We start from the raw sequence: 21,700 nt of genomic DNA, 5'->3' as shown, positions 1-21,700 counted from the left end.
TAATGTAAGAGTTTGGATTCCCAATAAAAATTATCTCACCTACAAGAATGCGCATGGATGGCATACGGTACCAAGTGAGAGTGGACAGCACTTTATCAGACTAGTTTGATGCAATGACTTGGCTAAAACAGGACGACGCGCTCTCGCTAATTCTACTCAACATCGCTCTTGAAAAATTGATAAGTAGCGTACAAAGAAACAACCGTAGTGTCATAATAGATGAAATTATACTAGATGTTCTAGGATTTGCAGATGATCAAAACTTTTTAGGTGAAAATAAAATCAGTTGTATAAAACACAACAACATTGATAAATGAAAAAAAAATTCGGGCTAGCGATAAATAAATATACCTTAGTTATCTGAGTCTTCCACGACTATGGCTCAGTGAGGCCCAGTAATCTTATAGATTAAAAAAAAAAAAAAAGTTATGGAAACATTGACCAATGAAGATCAAAACCTTAAAATAAAGAACTACGTATTTAAGAAAAACCAATATTTTAAATACGTTGGTGCAACAATCACTGAAAATAATGGTTGGAATAGTGAAATTTGTAATCGAATCAATAAAGGTGAAAGGGTGTATTTTATAAAGTATACTCTAATTAAATACTTTAAATTGAAGATCTTCTCTAAAAAAACACAAAAATATCTCTCTATACGACGATAGTAAGACCCACAATCACTACGAGTGTGAAGTATGGCCCACGACATTGTAATCGCATTATAATCAATATAATTTATATTTCAACTTCAAATCATTAAAGGAAATGATATACAAGTTACCAAAATCATATCAAAACTCTTAATTTTTACCAAAACAACGTTGTTTTCCAGTAATTAAATATGTCATCTTCTAGGCGAAAAACAATATTTACTAGATTTATGTCTATTTATGGCACCTAATATATTATTTATAATATGCACTAAAACAGTCGCTTATTGAGAGGACTGTAGAAGCCGGAGGGTCTTAAATATATCTTTTACAATAATAAATAATTGGGTATCTGCTTTTGTAGAAACAGTAAGGACGTCGATCATTACCGGTGTCCGACGGTGGATACCGGTAACAATATGTTTATAATGTATACGCAGAATACTGTTCTATTTTTATATGATGTGTTAAACAGAATAACTCCTGTAATACAATAAGGCGTAATATAACAATATTAAGAAATACAAGATATTTCAGATCTACCGAGTGCCAACTGTTTGTTTTCTGTATATTTATATTTTATATTTATTGTTCTGAACGCGCTTAGGTATTCAGTCACAAATAATTTTAGTCACAACACAAAAGTAGCTTAACTTTATTTAATGTCTGAAATACTACAGATGCTTAAAAATTAATATAATTAATATAAAATGTTCCGACCGTACGTAAGGTTCTGACAATCATAAGGCTCTCACTGTAAAACAAGACTGACTCGCTTGTGTTATACACAGTGAGTCCTGGCATTAGTCCTGGCGTGCTCAGCACGTTCCGTTTAGGTCGACGATGGTGTACAATACTACTACTACTAATACATACATTCTACGTATAATAAGTAACCAGGGGTTTTTAGCATTCATAACATTATCAATTTGCATTTTCACTTAAGGTTTATTAGTTTTTCTGTGGGTGCATAAGCCCTCGAAAACGCATATTTTTTTTTCAAAATAAACTAGAAGCCGCAAGTGGTGCATGTGTACACCCAGCTCCACCCGTGTGCATACCTATGCTTATGCTGAGTCTAGGGGTGCGACTCGTTTGCGCACATTTACCTTTTTTACGACACGATTGCGCACAAAATCACAACTCGTTTGCGCACACATATTTTAGGTTTAAATAATAAAGGTACAACTCATTTAAGCATATTTCCTTTCTTTTGCTTAATTTTAATTAATTAATAGACTGTATAAAATAATAATATATATGCATATTGTATATAAAAAAAAATAATATATAAATTAAGATTTAACTATTTTGAATTTCTAAGTATTTATTATATAATTTAACATCGAGCGACCAGATATTGGCGAGAATAAGATATATATACAACAATATAATACAGATAAAACTAATAATAACGTCAATGATTATACGCGTAAACAATATTGTCAATTATTAATTTAATATTACAAAAATTAAAATATTTTAAAAAACATGCATTGTAGGTTTAATAAGTAATAATAGTAGTCTATTAGTTATAAATTATACTAATTTAGAATGGTGGCATTTAAGTCCGATTTTCTTTATATAAGTTAAACGATTAATAATATTATTTTTATATTCATTCCAAATGTTTTCCAATTGTATCTCCTTATTAATTATCTCTTTTCTTTTGAAATTTATGATTTTATTGTTTATTGAATTAATTTTTAAATCAGTGTCACTTTGAATTTCAATAATGACGTCGATTACTTGATGTATGTGCGGATGAGCAGAGTAAAACTGACTGTTATATTGTTTGTGATAACTCTCTGCACCATTAGTAGTCTTAGGATTATTAGTAGGTTTACAAGCCCATAATGTTGGAGGAAAATTGCTGTCCGATGCAATGTAATTTTCTAAAATATAATCGGAAAATATAGAAATATTACTAGACGTAGTACTTGGTGCTATCGACATAAGATCACAAAATCCATCAGAAACTTCGTCAGGAGGTAAATAACTTAATCCAAAAAAACATTTCATCCATTTGCCAACTTCTGAGTCGTTGTTTAAGTACTCGCTTGATAATAATTTATATTGTTGAATATGTCTAAACCAATTTTGCCCTAAATGAAAGTTACAACACGTGATTTTGCAGTAAGGGAAAATTTGCAATACTGCATTATGCGCAGATTTTTCAAAGTCGACATGAAAATTGCTTAAATTTATTATATTACCAGTAATTTGAATACATATATTTTGTAATGTTTTCCACATATTGATGTAAGTATCAGTATGTTTGTTACTTAAAAAACAAAACGCCACAGGAACATAAAAATTGTTTTTAAATACGTGAATAGTATAAAGTTGAACAAAATATTTCGGAGCGAATGAAAATGTCCCATCCCCAAAAACGTGTTCTGCACTTTGTAGCAATTCCAAATTTTGTTTACATGTAAATATAAATATATTTTCATCATCACTAACGAAAGAAAATTTATTACCTTTGTAAGTAAGATTATGCTGATCATCAATTAATTGTTTTTTAGCATCTTCGAAAGATCTCGGTATGTTTGGAAAGGATTTTTTTCGTTTTTCATACATGGATCTTCGAATTAATTTCATATCGCTATATTGAAGATGTTCAGAGTTATCATTGTTTTTCAATTCCCGGCGTATTAGTTTATTTGGTTTAATATGTAAATCCTCTTCAGCTCTACGTTTCAATTTGCTTCTTACTACTTCTCGATGAATTGTTCGGTCGTCGTACATGGGTATGCGTGTTGGTCATTTTTAAAATTTTATATGATTCATTAACTAACCTAACTACAGCACTTACGGAACATTTTTTATTTGTACACCTAAAATGTTTATCGTCAGATTTTAAAGTTCGGAATTCTCTAAATTTATAACTTTCTATGTTTAAACATTTTTTTCCTCGACGCGTTTCAAAAACATCACAAATTTCGATATCCACAGTCAATACAGTTAGTAGTTATAGTACAGCTTTCTGGCGAACGACTGTTTAAAAGTATTACGCTTTCCTAATACACGACGATTATTTTAAATCATTATGTATTGATATTGATATGCTGGTAATTTGTACTGATAATTCAATTACTTTAGGTAAGTCCAAATTTAAAAATATAAAATACATGTTACTTAGTGATTATGTTGTGCGCAAACGAGTCGTCCGTTTACAGGTAAACGACTGATTTCGTTGTGCGCAAACGAGTCATCGATATCCAGGTAAAAAATTTAAATTGTGCGCAAACGAGTTGCACCGGAGTCTAGATTGTGGCAAAAGCATCTGTTGCCTTCTCCCTCCCAATGATTCTACTGGCATAGCAAACGCTGATATAAGTATTCAGTGAACATTTTAATTTTATGCGGTTATTACTATATTATATTATATAAAATATTTATTTGTTTTCTATTAATCTTTCAGTTTTTAATATAGGTTAAATTAATCTATTTTTAGGTATTTTTTAAAATCGTATATCCACAAGGCCACAACGGTAAAAATGTAGGATTTATACGAGAGGGTTATAAAAATAAAGGAAATATTTTGATGAAAACATAAGTCATCAATAAACCTGTATTAATAATTAAGCAATATTTGCATTGTTGTAATGATAGATAAATATTCAACAGAATAAAGATTTCTTCGTTCAAGAACAAGATATATATTTTGTCTATAGATTTTTATGAAATAGTCTTATTACAACCTTACTTACTCCGTAGTTAAAGTTACCTATGCTTAATTATTTGGTCAGTGGAATTTAAAATTATCCATATGAAGATATTAAGCTAAAATAATGATATAATAAATTATAATGATATTAACAACTAATATGTAATTAATATATTAATATATAACGTATTAATATATTTAATCATCGATTACCTAAAATATATAGGTAATAACTAAAGCTAGGATGTTTATTACTTGGCATATTTTTTTTGCGCGACCAGAATTATATCACAATATGATATAAATTCGATTCATGAAATCTCAACTGCAAAAATGCAAACTTATTTTGCATATTTGACATTTTTGAGCATATAAATGTATATATCGATTGTTTCTAGATGAAGTAGCATATATTTTATAAATTATAAGTATATTATTAAAAATTGTTCATATTATTATAAATTATCAATCAGTACCGTTAATTGTATTGTAGTTATTGTCTAAAAAAACTTTTTGTCGGATCGTCGAAGGCCCTTCAAGTTTGAAAATATCAGAAAAATTATTGTTCTACAGTGCAACCCTGATACTTATGTAAAATTAACTAAACTTAACCTATGTAAAATTTAACTTTTATAGATCGAAAACTAATTAATTTTTTTTTCATATGTGAATTTTTTCAATCATCAACTCTGTTTTTTGTAATAAAGTAATTTTAAATACACATTCGAAAGAGTATATACATTTTTTTAATTAATATTAACTATTTTTTTGTATATATTTGTTGAAATTATAGGTATATTTAATACATTTTATGGCATATAATTGCATACTTTGATATTTTATAATGCATATTTTTATGAAATGTTGATCATTAACATCCGAGCTCTAGTAATAACATTTAAAATATTTGTCATGAAATATGACATTTAACAGTAATTTTGTTATTATTAAATTATTTATATCAAAATTGAATAGTATTAAGATATTATTTTTTAAACAATCTATTTTAACATTTAACAGTAATTTTGTTAATAGATTAGATAGATAAAAATTATAAAGATTATTTAGATAAAAATTACACATATATAAATCTAATCTATTGTCCAGTTACAATTAAAACATTATTCATTAAACAATATTAAATTACTGCGTATTATAATAATTAAACTAGGCCACAACAATTATAAATTAAATTAGTTATAATAATAAGTTAATCATAATAATTGAATGTATTATTATATATAATAACTATTTAATAAATCATTAAATTAGAGCAACGATAATCACATTTCGGCATCTATAAAAAACCTTTAATGCATTGTAAAAGACGCTGAGTCGTATAAAGTCTCGTTAACGAGTATAAAATCCCGTGAAGCAGATTCCTATTAGTGGACTCAATTTTCTGACAGACTTTCACTTTGAATTTATCGAACCTTACGTATATATTCACTCAGTGGAACTCCATCTTTTAAATACACAAAAACTTGAAAAGTTGTTTATTTGCAATACACAGGTAAGAATTTATATTAATACATATATAATTTATATATAATCAAGGTAGGAAGATTTGTAATATATGGTAGGATCAGTAAGTACGCTCCATCATTAAATATTTTACGCTTTATATTTGAACTCATTTCAGTTCTTCTTAATTCATAATAGTAAATAGATTTTTATGTTTATAATAGACAGATTAAAGTATTTTAAAATTATGTTTCTAAAATATATTATTAATATTAACCATAAAATCTTGTCTTGTGTTTTATTATAAGATTATTCAATCAATATTACGCGGTTAATTAATACAAATTTTTTGAATCATTACAAATTGAATTACAGATATGAACAATAGTGCCAAATTAGTAAGTTATTTTTGTAGGTAGTCATTGCAATATTTTATCAGATGTTATTTAAAGAATGAGTATATCTGTAGACAATGGTGTATATAGAAATTGTTTTCACTATGAGCTTATTATTTTATGAACACATAATTTTTTAAAAATAGCGTATTATCACTGGTTTGGCGTAATTCATAATCATTATATCAGCTATTTATAAGAAAAGTACGAACTAAAAATTAAACATTATATAGGTAATATTATTTTTATTTTTAAGCTTTAAATCATAATTATTTATGATATATAAAAATTAAAAACAGTACTTGAAAGACCAAAAATGTTTTCATTAAAAATGTCACTATGGGCTCAGATCCCCCCCCTATATACGCCACTGTCTGTAGAGTATAATAATGGAGATGGTTAGAAATGCGTAGACGAGAAAAATAATTAGAATAAACTAAACAATAATAATAAATAATTTATATAATCGTTATACGCAGTTTTCTAAAATACTAATTTCAGAGTTAAACAATTAAGACAATTCTTATTTGTGTAAGCGCGTGTATTACATTGTTTCATTTTAAGAAACGACTAACGATTAAAAAATGATAAGGGACGCCATGAATAAGAGGAAAGTGGTTGGGTCAAGTCACCGTTGCATGGTAGGTGTTTTGGTTTGTATAAGATTGAAAAGATTTAAGATAAACGGAAAGGTATAGTTGACCGACTGACTATTGAAGATAGGTTAAGGTAGGTAGTACAAAGGTAATACAATGTAAACATCATATTATACACAGTAGCCAGTGAAAACAGTCAATAGCTACACAGCAGGGATGTTTTTATTATGGCCGTCGAAGTGCTCGAGACGGTCGGACCCTACTGATTTTGTAATCATGTTGTACTACTGTAAGAAGTAAATATATATATAAAAAAAAAACACGTAAACCAGTTTTCGGTTCTTTTGATATCAACCTCATTGAGATGATGTTATTTGTGAGGTGTGAAAACGATTTATATCGGGAGTGGATTTCGATGTTTATTTTTGTTATTAGCATATTGATGTATTTGGTCTTTTTGGTTATTTGTACCTATTATATTAGTACACACAATGTACATAAACAAATAATCAGTTATAAATTGTTTGTATATAAATTCTATCCGATCCGAATTTTATATCTATAGAAAAAAAAAAAAAAAAATATTATACATTGTAATGCACTGGTCAGGGCCATATAGCGCATAGGCACTATAGGTACTGTGCCTAGGGTCTACGAAGATTTTTGGACCTATGAAAATGTGTGGCTACGATTTTTTTGTAGTATGTAATTTGGTATAAAAAATTTTTTTTATGATTTTAGGCAATTTATATTATATGTTTTGGATGAAAATGAATTATTTTAACATTTATTAAAATTTATCGTATAAAAATGTATAATAGTTATCATATAAAAGTTTAGATTTGATTTTTATGTTGTAAATATTATTGTTTTTAAAAGCTTATTACTGCATGAGATTCTACACTTCCTCTCCCAAAGAGTAGATTTCTTAACCATTTAAATACTGGACAACGGCCCTGCAAGGACTAGGGACCTAGGGCATACGATAGTGTTAATCCGGGCCTGGCACTGTTAATATGTAAAACAAAACAGATCTTTAAGATTATGTGAACTGTATATGCATACAGTATGTTATTATCTATACGTATAATGTGTGTATGCACACGAGTAAGTGAGAAATGTTAGGAGGTTCCTTCGTAGGTATAATTTGTAATTAATATTCAGTAAAATTAAAAATAACAATGTCGTGAAATTTAAGTTATGCATGTATTAAGTTTTCACATATTACTTGCGCACAAAAATATTGACTTTAGAAAGTCCATATTCATAATACTTCCTACACATGAAATTAATCGATTTGCTCTTTTGGTTTTGTACGTATGTATGTATCATGTAGCTTAACTCTGCGCAAGGTTTTTTAATTTTAATTTTATCGAATAAGCAACGATGTTGCGGAGCGCTACCTAACATTTGAATAATAATTGACGCGTGTTTCAACGGGCAGGACTGAGGAATGTGTGTAATTATACGTGTCGACGAAGGAATTCTTTAACTTTTGCTTCGAACCCGTATCTGGTGTTTATATTATAGTAGGAATTTGTACCTTTTGTGTAACGCGAATTGTGCACTCAATAAAAATGTCCACCAAACCAAATATACCCTCGCTTTTTCAATCCAACCGATTACGTATACAGATAAATAATATTAAAATAAATTAAAAATATACTGTATGTACTCAATACACTTTTCGTATACATACGTATATGATAAAATCGTTTGACACTACAGACCGTGTAGTTGTACACAATATTAAATAAATATTTAGATATATTTTGCACGACTCTACTGTTTTATTAAAATCTCTGGCGTCAACCAGATATTTATACAACAAATTAGCTTTTAGAGTTTACAAGCGAGAGAGAGAGAGAGAGAGAGAGAGAGAGAAATACAATTTATCAGCAATCATATTTCACGGAGTGTGTAAATGTTGACTGTTGTTAAAACAACATAATATAACATTTAAAGCCAAAACCGTCGGAGAGTGTGAAAAACTACTCGTCGGCTTACATGTATTTCCGTTTGCAGCAGGTTTGTGCAAACAGTGTCTGCGCAAACAAATCGGTCGCCCGTGCCCTCGTACCTACCCCGTGCGAGCAAATGTTGCGGATCCCGTTAAAGTCCGCCGGTCGGCTTCGAATGCATTCGGTAGCGCGTGTTGAAAGGGACCCAGACACGGTGTAGGTACCTGTCGACCACTGCGAACACTGCACGAGTGTCACCGCCGAGAGGGTATTGGGGCAGACGCGCGTGGGGGGAAAATGTCTGCAGGTCAAACCGGCGGCCGCGCGCGACAGCAGAGAAGTTTTCAGATCAATTTTTCGCCGCCGGGGCGCGCGTACTGTTCGTCTAGTCGTTCATCATCGCGCGGGTGCTAACCGTCATCGGTTGTTCCCGCCGCCGAGCCAGGACCGGGGCCCACACCTAGCCACCGGCGCACGGGAGCGCCCGCCGACGAGACGAGTGCGATCGGTACCTACCATTGGGGGCGGCGGGTGGCGGCGGCCCGTGGTTTATTTACACATGACCGCTGGCTGCCGGGCGATCATTCTTCCAGACGCGAGCGAGAGACTGCCGCCAGGAGCGTTCGCGCGCGCGCGCACGCGTTGTACAAACACGGCCGTCGCGATCGGTTGTTTACGTTTGGCGGACGGGAATTTTGGGTTTGCGTCCGACGGGCCGAGGAACCGAGCGAACGCCCTTGGGCCCCGTTACACTTCCGACACGTTCTCGCGCGTGGAAAAACAACAGGACACGAAACGCGTGTTTGATAGTACGTTTTGTCCGGTATCGCGTTATCGTAGCACGCCCAGCGCGGCGACCCCGTTCCTCGTGCACCGCCGAGCGGGATACGAGTACGGAACAGGCGGTGCGGGGTGGGCCGGGACCGCGCGGAGAGAGAGAGCGAGCGAAAAATAAAGAGAGCGCCCGTGAGTGGGAGTCGGTGAAACGCGGCGAGGGCGAGCGACCGGGAAGGGAAATGGGAACGCACGGCCGGAGGGAGTGAGACGGAACGCGAAAAAAGTATCACGTTGACAATATCATATTGATGATAACCCCGTCGTGTTGTTGTTTCTCCGTCGGCCGCGTTGGCCGCCCGCACGCGCGCCCTCCCTCTCTCACCCGCACTCGTTCTATCGCACACTTCCTCTCCGCGCACGCACTCGCGCGCGCGCTGCGCACGCCCGGGCCCGCACTTCCATACACTATACACGTATACACGTACGCGCTATGATGACTGATGACGTACGAACCCGAGAGGATAGCGTTTTCCCCGTATGATAATACGACGGCGATACTGTTTTTTTTTTTTTCCTCTCGGCACGCGCGCGCCGTTCATTGCCGCGGACACACCGTGCTGTTGACGTGATACGTGTCTGACGACTTCGTCTGAGCTCTTCAATCGACTCCCTCGCCGAACGCGCGCGACCGTCCGCGTGACCGTCTCCGCCGTCCCCGGTGTTTTCGGCGCCCACATCGCCGACAGAGAACGCGATGCGTATGACCCGTCGTCCGTGCGCCGCTACCGCCGCCGCTTTTGCAGCTGCCGCCGCCGCCGCCGTCGCCGCCGCTGCCGCCTCCGTCGTCGTTACGTTGTAGACGACTGCTACACGTTAACAGTGAAGCTCGACGATCGCGACACCGCACCCGTAACACTACCGTTAAACGTGTCTTCGTTCCTGGCTCTATTGACACGCCGGAAATGATCCGTTGAACGACGTCCGATCGCTGCTCTTCTTGCTATAAAAGGTACGTGGCTCGCCAAAGGTTTCCTACCTCGCCACTGTCCACAGTGGTCAATCGGTTTTTTTTTTGTATTCCACGGAAATAAGGCGTAGCCCGCCAACAACGCGAAAGTTAGCTAGCGGGTAGTCAAGTTTTTGCGATTTCCCTTGGCCATGGCTTTTTCGGCGTGCAGGTCTACCGTCTTCCTGTTGTTTTTGCTTCTGTTATCACCTAGTCCGATCCACTACCCGTTGCGTACATCTTTTACATCTAGTCACAGTATTGAAACCTGTCGATGATCTCCTCAGGTCAGAAGACTCATTTGCAAGGCTATAGTATCGTAAATTGTATTCATGTCAACGTGACAGTTATTTGTCCGACAAGTATATTAGATAAGATTTTTTATAATATAAATAGTTTTTATTCCTTTGCTATCTAGGTCTTGGACTGTAGGTGTGTCCACGGGTAGAATATATTTTCTACCGATTTTCATCATATGCTCTTACTCGTAATTAAAAATTTATCATTGTCTTTTAAATCATTGTTTAAAACTTGAATCATTTAAAACTACTTATTATAAATCATTATCAGATGTGTTGAAGTAGTATGCTAAGTGGTTGAGTAAAAGTTCTTTCTTATTTATGGATTATTCACATAACTTGTATGTTTTCTTTAATATTTTTATTTAACTATTGAGATACATTGATCTAAGTGTTCTTGTTTATTTTTACTTATTTCTTATACACTTTTAAATAATTCTATTTTCTATACATTTTTGCAATTTTTATATTTTTTTTAATGATGTTGAGCAAGACTCAATAATCAGAGTTTGCTATACTTTTTACCACAAAAAATAATCTGTGTTTATTGTTTTGGCAACTATATAACAGTTATGTATATATATATATATTACAATGTGCATTGTATTCTGATTAGATAAATTACATTAAATTGTTATTGTTAACAAGTTTAATAAATCAAAATTGTTCTCAAAGGATGTAAATATTTAAATTATCAATTTTAAACATTTCCATCTGAAATTGGTATTATTAAGTTTATTAATATTATTATGTCTTTAGCTAGTTTATGGATATTGCCCATATATATTTGAAGTGATACAAATATTTATGTAAATTATATATTTATGATTACTTATACCTACTTTATGATCAAAATTAATAAAAGTATTTACTATTAATATAACAACCTATTTACAGTATTAATTCCGGTATTATTAATTAATTTAAATTATTATTCTTTTGTTTTTTTATTATTTCAAATTATTCTATAATTTTTAATAGTAAAAATATTAAAAATATGTAATATTTTAATTTATTTTTACCATCATTTTTATATTCATTAATTTACTTTGGTTGTTTTTCATTTAATTTCAATGTACAGAAGACATTTTAATACAAATAGTGAACATTTTCATTGAAATATTATTTGATTAATAAAATATTAAATAAGATATGGAACTTAATTTTTGTATACAGTCTTATAATGTTACTGCCAAAGTAATTTAAGTTATCCATATATAAATAATTTTATCTTTATAACTATGGTCAGGAATGTGCCGTGCAATAGTAAATGGAAACTGAGTCATTTAAAAATAATACAATCATCTTATGATTAGTCATCTTTTTTTTTAGACTTTTTACATACTATAATACTATAAAAAAAAAAAACCATCAATGTTATAATAACATAAATAAATGTTTATATATAGATTAAAAACAAATAATGTAATATAAATTATATAGTACTTTATTTAAAACATAATTCATGTTTAGTATTAGTGTTATGCCTGACTATTGAAGTTTAATAATAGCATGCCCAAAAAATATATTTTTCTTTTGTTTGTAATTTATTATTGTTTGAATTGTCGGTAAGTCTAGCTCAATAAAAGTGTAATTAAATAATTAGGTCAATATGTGATCACTAGTGAAATATTATGATCAGTTTGCTAGGGTTTTGTTGTAGAAAATTATGATTAGATAATTATAATTATTATTAAGGGTTAATTTAGCAATAAATAGCAAATAAACAGTTTATATGGATGATTCTAAAATGTAAATCTTGGTTATATTATATCTGGGATGTAAATATGTTCCAAAAATTGTTTGACCTTAATGTTTTTATTTTTAATTATTCTTTTAACAATAATTTGATAATTATTTTAATAGTACTTAATTTAATTTTATGTAATACTCCAAATAGTTGGAAGAAAGGAAAAGGAGTAGAAGAAGAAGATTTAATTTAATTTTGAATCAAGTACTATTTTATAGTAATTATTTTTATTATTTTTTTTTAATAGTAGAACTCCATATCTAACTAACTTACTAATATCAAAATATGTACAAATATTACTTTGTTTGTTTATAGAATATTAATATTACTTGAGGATATAAATAAATAAATAATTTGAATTGCAATTTTCCCCCAAAAAATATAGATTCTAATTTACTGCAGTATCTTTATAGGTAACTATTATAATAATATAATTATAAATGAATGAAAAATCATTATAAAATTCATAGTTCATATTATTTTAAATTTTATAGTTCCTATTTTATCCTTTAGTAAATCACATTCTATTTTTTATATTTCACTAATTTTATACAAATCTTTAATGTGTTCTCAGGCTACATAAGTGTCATATTATCAATGAGTAATCAGCTGGTCGACTCATGCTTGTAAGTATATTTTAATGGACATTCATTATATAAATAAAGTCATAAAGTTATAATATATTTTTAATTATATTTGTTATAATAAGTAAAATACATACTTGCTATACTTGAGCTTATTATATAATACCTAACAAATAATTAATTTAAATATTGATGACTTACTTCTTAAATTTTAACATTTAACTAACAATATACTTGGTTATGGAAAGCTTTGAAACATCATGTTATTTATTATTCGAAACACAAATAATTACAATAAATATTGTTATAATTGTTATAACTATAATTTTTAGAAAAATTAAGTATTATTTAAAACTATATGTTAATCATTTGTTTTTATTTCTTACTATAAATAAAGTAACTGTATTGGCAAACAATGATTTAATATAGATTTTAGGAGTTTTTATTTTATTTTTATTACTTGCTGTTTAAAGAATTTAAGTACCATTTATCTTTTTATTGGACTCGTTAATAATTTATTAAAATGTTAACTATTTCATTTTAATGTAGCATTGTTTAGTATAATAAACACTTTTATTTTTAAAATTTGCTTGGGTGACAGGTTGGTGAACAGGAGGGTGGAGAAGCTTCAAGAGCAAAGCTTTACTTGCACTGAGATTACACAAAGGTATTGCTTATATTTACCCTTTCTATATACATGCTTGTTTTGAATTTGGCTGTTTTTTTTTTTTTTTTTAATTTTTGCTAGACAGTTTATAGTAGTTTTTTTTTAAATGCATGATATTTACTGAAAAATTAATCAAACTCATAATATTATTCAATAATATTTAAACATATATTAAATAATATCTCATAATTTCATACATTAATGAATTTGATATTATTTAATTTATGTGTATATAATTGTTACTTTCAAAATATAGCTTTTAGTTTTATATTTATTGACCACTAGTATTTATATAACATGATTAATATCAAATATACGTATATATTTATAATCATTCAATTTCTAGTAGAGACCAGTTTTTACAACATTTAAGAGATGCTATACCTAATCAATATACTATAATATGACCAATATTTTAGTAAATATAAGTAAAATAATTGGTGATCCACGTTTTTACATTATGTCCTTATGATGTAAATTATATAACTTAAAATAATCTGGAAAGTTTTTGGAAAGAAGATTACTTGTTTTATACTAGTAGTTTTTATATCCACTTCACATATCGCAATGCTGTATTCGGATGTAGGCTGCTTTATTTGTGAAAATAATTCTAGCACTATTAATTAATTAATAATAAATAACAAGCCTATTATTTTATTATATATTTAGCCTATATTACATGATATTTGTCAGTAAATCAGGTATTTTGTAAATTTCACTCATATTAATTGGTATGTGCTAAAATATATTTTAAAAAGTAGAGCATTTTTATTACTTAAATTGTTGATATGAATATGATATGTTATGATCACATGATTTGAAATGTGTTAATAGTTAATTTTTACAGTGTAGTAAAATAAAACAATTTTTAATATAATTATGTAAATTTAAACTTTTAAAAAATTAAAATTATGGTTTGTTGTATTTATTGCAATTATAATAGTCAAACATTCAGTATTATACTGTAATTTAACTTATTATCATAAGTATGTATCATATTAGTTTTTTTTTAGTTATGTAAATCCTAAATTCTAATGATTTAGATTTACATGTTTATAAATATAAAAATTATATTTATAAAACTAATCATAGTTGATATGCACAAATTTTACATGTTGAATCAAATATTATGATCAATTCTATCCTATCAATTAATTTGTAACCAATTTAAAACCATTTACTCTGTAATAACTTAGTATTGTGTCATAGTCGTAAACTATTTTAAAGTTGTATTTTATATAATTTTCTACTTTTTCAGTGGTGATAATATAATGTTAATATTTTAATATTTAATTTTATTTAATTTAACCTTGTATTTTAACAATGTTAAATTGTTATCTTATACAACATACTTATGGTTATATATATTTTAATTTGGGCGAAAGAGTATTATTATTTTTTACAAAAATATGATTACTCTAATAGTGCTGAAGAAACAGTTGAAGCTACTTTCTTACCAAATATTTTATCAAAACAGATGTATTGATGTATGTTATACAAATTGTATAATATATGAGTACTTGCTTTCTAAGTTTTTAAAATTTATTATTAACTTGTTCTACCTTAAATTCTCCAATTAGAAATGCATTTTACAATTTGTCTTCGAAATATTAAAATATACTAATTTTTTGCCAATTTCTGGCTGTTAATACACAGGGTCAACAATTATAAAAATACAAAAAACTACACATGGGCAAAACCATTGTTATTCAGCTAGTTTGTCTAGAGTTGTATTATATTCCTTTTTCTAATTATTCCTCTCCCTTTTTCAATTTGATTTGACGTAATTTAATTAAAAATGTTTAAGAATATTTTTGTTATTAAATTAGTATAATTATTTATAAATTAAAATTGTTTAATGTTTAATAATTTTATCTTCTTATCTTACTAGTTAAAATAAAATAAAATAATCATTATTAATCAACCAGTTAGTTAAAGAATATTTAAAAAAAAATTTTTTTTGAACATTTTAAATAAAAATTATTTTATATTATATACGTTTCTAGTAATATACAAACCTATTAATATTTTCTTACCTATAATTGAGTCAAATTTAAAACTTACAATGCATATGTATTTAATATATTTCATGTGTTTTGTAATCCCCGGTGTACTTTTATAACAGTTTTTATTATAAATATATATACAAATATTTAATTTTATATGAGCTTAAGTATAATTAGTGTTAAGCTCATATAAAATTATAATTAGTATAAAAAAAAGTATAATTAGTGTTATAAATTAATTTTAATTTAGTAGTTATTTTGTAAAATGTATGAACTATTTATATGTATTTAATTGTAAAAAAATTAAAACAATGAAAATGTGTACATTGTTACTGGAACTTAAAAGCAATTCTAATTTTTTAAATTTTTTTTTTTTTAGAGCTCAGTCAGACCTCTCTCAAAATAACTCTTATCCCAATGATATCACTTACTCAAATAGTGGTCTTCAAGAAAATCATTCATCAAGTTCATCTGCTCAATGTAGTGAAAATCCAGTGCTAGTATCTCAAACAAAAAAACATCAAACAACTCAACAAGTAATTATAATTTTTTTTACTAATATAGAAATTTAAAATTCAAATAGAATTATGTAAATAATATAGTATACTAGCATATTATATTTATTGTAGGTTACAACTGTGACAAAAGTTGTTCGAGAAGTTCATCATATGATTCCGAATGGTCATTCTTTAGATTACATCCCATATACATTAGGAGTGTCATCTTCATCAAACTCATCAACTCAACCAAATAATCCAGCTCATATGTCAGAATCTGGTTCGTACAGTTAATTTTTTTAATACTCATTTAAAAAAAAAATATACTATCCTTTCTGAATAATTGATTAATTTAAATATAAATAAATTAGAATTTCCATTTATTTTTTAAATTTTTTTTAGGACATTATAACAATGACTACCAAAATTACAATCCAGGTTGTCAAGATTATGACCACTATGTTGGCGTACACCCTGGACTTTCGTATTACAACTCTAATATGCCTAACCAGCAAGGTGCTAAAATAGATGGAAATCCATACCATGTGTATGATACTGGTGTGCCTCCTAATCAACTGGGACATGAATATAATGAAACAGTACCTACACCACCAAGTCCTAGCGCATGTAGTGAATCTCCTCCACCACAGCAGCTCTTGGCTCAAGGTGATTAGAATAAGAATTATAGATTTCATTTATACAAATATGTAGTATAAGTATATAAGAATGTATACATTTAGAAAATATTAAATATTTGAAAATGCATTGCTAGATTATTTAATTTTTAACTTTTTTTTAGAATATATGAGAAAAGGGTTACCATACCCTCCTTCTGGATATGAAGAACTTGATTCAAACCAATTGCATCCAAACCATGAGCATTATCACCGAATCACACCTTCACCTGGTGATTGTTATGGTTAGTATTACTTTTATATGTTATTATATACACATATATAGTTTAACTTATTTGATTTATATTTTAATAAATTAATTTAAGTTTAATAATAAACTTAATTATTAAGTTCAAAATATTATTTAAATATTTATTTTTTCAGATCAAATGAGTGGATCATGGAATATGGACGAATGTGGAGATCAAATGGCTCAAGGTTGATATTTGTTATTATGTTAATGTGATGATTTTTTTTTTTTTATGTAACGTTACTAATTTTCTTATTTAGGTCTAAGATGGAGGGATCCTAATTTGCCCGAAGTTATAACATTCCTGGCTAATCCAAATAATTTAATTAAAGCAAATGCAGCTGCTTATTTACAGCATTTATGTTACATGGATGACCCAAATAAACAAAAAACAAGGACTTTAGGTGGAATACCTGCATTGGTTAAACTTTTAAACCATGACTGTCCGGATGTTTATAGAAATGCATGTGGCGCCCTTAGGTAATAAATGTTAACATAGTATGTTTATATTGAAGGTCAATCAGTTAAAATTGTTATTTATTTATTTTTAGAAATTTGTCATATGGAAGACAGAATGATGAAAACAAACGAGCTATTAAAGATGCTGGTGGAATACCATTATTAATCAATTTATTGCATAAATCTGCTGATGCCGAAGTTAAAGAACTTGTTACTGGAGTTTTATGGAATTTATCATCGTGCGAGGCATGACATTTTTTGAATAAAAAAAATGACTGTTAATTTTTTAATTAATTAATTTATATGATAGGATTTGAAAAAATCAATAATTGATGATGGCCTTTCAACTATTGTAAATCATATATTACTTCCTCATTCAGGATGGAGTCCGACTGTTTGCAGTGATATTTGTTGGTCAACTGTATTTAGAAATACTTCTGGAGTATTAAGGTATACTATTTTTGATATTTTCTAATTGTTAAACTTGTAAACTTATTTAAATACATTATTTTTGATAATTAGGAATATTAGTTCAGCTGGTGAATATGCTCGAAGAAAATTGCGAGAATGCGAGCACTTGATTGATTCACTTCTTTATGTAATTTCAACTGCTATTGAAAAATCAAATATTGGAAATAAAAGTGTAGAAAATTGTGTATGCATTTTACGTAACTTATCATATAGATGTCAAGAATTTGAAGATCCAAATTATGATAAACATCCTTTACCAACTCAAAGTAGAGTCGGTCCTCCACCTAAAGGTTGGATTTTAAACAGTGAAAACTAATATATTCTAAAAAAACTAAAAAAGACATATTTATTTATATATTACTTATTTTGCTTTCTCTGATTTAGCAGAAAATCTAGGTTGTTTTGGTGCGAGTAAAAAGAAAAAAGATATACAAGTTGTTTCTCCTAAAGAAAATCCTAGTAGTCGTATAATTCCTAGATCAGAACCCGCCAAGGGAATGGAATTATTATGGCAACCAGAAGTAAGAGCTTTCATTATTACCTAATGTACTTAACATAATTCTTAATAATATATAAAAATATTTTTAGGTGGTTCAATCATACTTAGCTCTACTACAGAGTTGTTCAAATCCAGAAACTCTTGAGGCTGCTGCAGGTGCAATACAGAATTTAGCTGCTTGTTATTGGCAGCCTAGTATTGAAATTAGAGCTGCTGTTAGAAAAGAAAAAGGTCTACCTATTCTGGTCGAACTCTTACGTATGGAAGTTGACCGTGTTGTTTGTGCTGTTGCCACAGCATTAAGGAATTTGGCTATTGACCAAAGAAATAAAGAACTCATTGGTAAGTTTTAAGTAGTCATATTTTCTATTATAGAAAGTGTTAAATATACATTTTATAATATATATTTTAATACTTAGGTAAATATGCAATGAGGGATTTAGTCCAAAAATTACCATCGGGGAATGCTCAACACGATCAAGGAACATCAGATGATACTATAGCAGCTGTCTTAGCTACATTAAATGAAGTTATTAAAAAAAATGCTGAATTTGCCAGGTAAATAATTCTAAAAAATTAATTTAATTGCAGCTATACTGCAATTATAACTTTGATAATAATTTATTATACATTTGTGAACTTAATATAGTAAAATAATTAAATATATGAAATATTTATTTGTAGGTCTTTACTGGACTCTAGTGGAGTAGAAAGATTGATGAACATTATTAGGCAGCGTCAGAAATACACTTCAAGAGTTCTAAAATTTGCCAGTCAAGTATTGTTTGCTATGTGGCAACATCAAGAACTTAGAGATGCATATAAAAAGCATGGTTGGAGAGAACAGGATTTTGTTACTAAGACTATTGCAGCAAGAAATGCAGCAGGCGGTGTCAACTCCCCAAATAATGCAAACAGTACACTTAATCGTCCAATGGCAAGTCAAGGTGGTACTCGATATGAAGATAGAACGATACAAAGGCAAAATCCAAATGTCCCACAGATGAATCACTCATTATCAAACTCTAACACCAATTCTACTTATCAAGCTGTGAGTTGAGTTATTAATGTTTTTTTTATGTAAATACTATGTGTTTAAATGGTATATTATTTTTTTTCATTGTAAATATATTATACATTTTGAAATAATTGAATCAAAAAAATTTGTTTACTGGGAAATAAATATTGACTGGATTATATACATACATGTATGTATATTTTTTACCACCAATTTTGCAAAATTTAATTTGTTAGTTATTTACACATTTTTTGAAAACATTAAGTAGTTTTTAAATAATTTTATTCTTAAATCAGTATTTTTATAGTTTCAGAAAATTTTTTTTTTACTGTTATGGTTATTAGTAATTAATTAACTGAACTGAACTAACTGAAATTATGTACAACAATTATATAAAATAAATATTTAAGATTTTATTTTATACTTAGATATTAATATTTTAAAATTTTTTTTTATGTGGTTGTAAATTATATAATTTATTAAGTTCCTAAGTTACATTCCTGTTATATTTAATTTAAATTTGAATGTAATATTATCCTTATAGACTACCTATTAATTAGTAATTTTGTTTGGTGTTGATTTCATACTTGTGGCTTCAATTACTAATCTTAATACATTTATAACAATGTATTAATATTAAATATAATACTTATTTAGATAATATAGTATATAAATTGCAATATTCATAATTATTTTTATTGCATTTACAATATTTTTTGGTAAATCACTTAATCTTTTTGTTGATATTTATACTTATTAATTAACTGATTTATCTGACCCTTTCATTTCTATTTTCATTTAAATAAGATTTTCATATTATCTCTGGACTGAATTTGCTCTATTGGAGTACATTACGTTCTTCTGTTAGGTTCTATATACATAATAATGTTTTCAGAATGAAGACATTCCATTAGCAGATATGCCATATCCTGAAGTATCTACTCATACTCCTCCAGCTAGTGGAGTATTAATATATTCCCCTGGACATGTAAGTAGATAAAGGATTTAATATATGCAATGGTAATGTTTTCATATTTTTAAAATATACAAAGTTTTATAATGAATAATTTACTTTGATTTAATATTACATATTTATCAAATGTTTATATATTTTTATTTTTTTTTAATGTGAAATATTGAGAATTTACCAAAAAATATTGTATTTATTATGCTACATGTCTAATGAAAATTTGAACACATAGTACATTATTTAATGTACTTGATAAATAAATACTTTTTAATACATTTTTTCTTTAGCCATTACGACCAGGGGAACCTCTTTATGCTCAAGTCAACCGTGAGAAAAAGAAAAACAAGCAGTATGAACCATCAAGCTCAATGGGTGAAATGTGGAACTATAATGAACAGGCGCAACCAAAAGTTTCATCTGTTGATGTATCTACTGCACAAGGTGGTGATTCTTGGGTGTAAATGCAATGTGGGTGTTGACTTAACACTCATATTTTTTTTTTAGTATCTTAAATCTTAATTTATACATTGTAAGTATTTGTTATTATGAGGTGATATTATTATTATTTCTACATTTGAAACACAAAACCAATTTTATATTATAACTAGTTGATAAGGATGTTTATAATTTTAATAATTTATAAACTGTAAATAATAACATACATATTTATCCATTATATACACACATTACACATCCATTATTTTATGTACTACTAAATGCACACAATGTTTGGAAATAATATTTATGTGCCAATAATGATAAAAATATGATAACGATAATTTTAGAATTAGTATTAAATCGGTTTTTAATTGAATATGATTAAGTGGGGCTCACATATCTTTTCTTACTGATTTGTATTCATAATATTGAAATAAAGAGCTTCGGTTCTAATCCAATAATGAAAATAAATACTAAAATTAAAAGTTTAGATTTGGAGAGTTTTATGTTTTAAAATACTTTACGTTTTATTGGAATATTATTTGTTATAAAAGAATTGTATACTTTGCTTGAAGTAAGTCAATTTGAAGACA

General features: G+C 28.9%; 2 protein-coding genes across 5 annotated transcripts; one reads left to right on the top strand and one right to left on the bottom strand.

The window, feature by feature from the left end:
• Nucleotides 1-2,192: 2,192 nt before the first annotated feature.
• LOC112686612 lies at nt 2,193-4,050 on the bottom strand. Its single transcript, XM_025558985.1, has one exon. The coding sequence runs from the start codon at nt 3,402-3,404 to the stop codon at nt 2,193-2,195; it is 1,212 nt and encodes a 403-aa protein (XP_025414770.1). The 5' UTR covers nt 3,405-4,050.
• Nucleotides 4,051-9,257: 5,207 nt separating this feature from the next.
• On the top strand, nt 9,258-21,198 carry LOC112686615 (catenin delta-2). Of its 4 annotated transcripts, none has more exons than XM_025558988.1 (18): nt 9,258-10,528; nt 13,149-13,200; nt 13,760-13,825; nt 16,211-16,367; nt 16,461-16,608; nt 16,731-16,994; nt 17,128-17,247; nt 17,387-17,440; nt 17,513-17,732; nt 17,804-17,957; nt 18,022-18,161; nt 18,234-18,472; nt 18,570-18,703; nt 18,771-19,023; nt 19,101-19,239; nt 19,366-19,732; nt 20,595-20,687; nt 20,957-21,198. In XM_025558988.1, exons 2-18 carry the CDS (start codon nt 13,172-13,174, stop codon nt 21,128-21,130), a joined length of 2,751 nt encoding a protein of 916 aa, XP_025414773.1. In that variant the 5' UTR covers nt 9,258-10,528; nt 13,149-13,171; the 3' UTR covers nt 21,131-21,198. The 4 variants fall into 4 exon arrangements, with proteins under 4 accessions (XP_025414773.1, XP_025414772.1, XP_025414774.1 ...); XM_025558987.1 differs by having other exon boundaries at nt 18,567-18,703; XM_025558989.1 differs by lacking the exon at nt 13,760-13,825 and having other exon boundaries at nt 9,260-10,528; nt 18,567-18,703.
• Nucleotides 21,199-21,700: the final 502 nt, after the last annotated feature.

Source organism: Sipha flava, unplaced genomic scaffold (assembly GCF_003268045.1).
Source record: "Sipha flava isolate LNK unplaced genomic scaffold, YSA_version1 318_pilon_pilon, whole genome shotgun sequence".
Lineage (NCBI taxonomy): Eukaryota > Metazoa > Arthropoda > Insecta > Hemiptera > Aphididae > Sipha > Sipha flava.
This window is presented reverse-complemented; position numbering and strand designations above follow the sequence as displayed.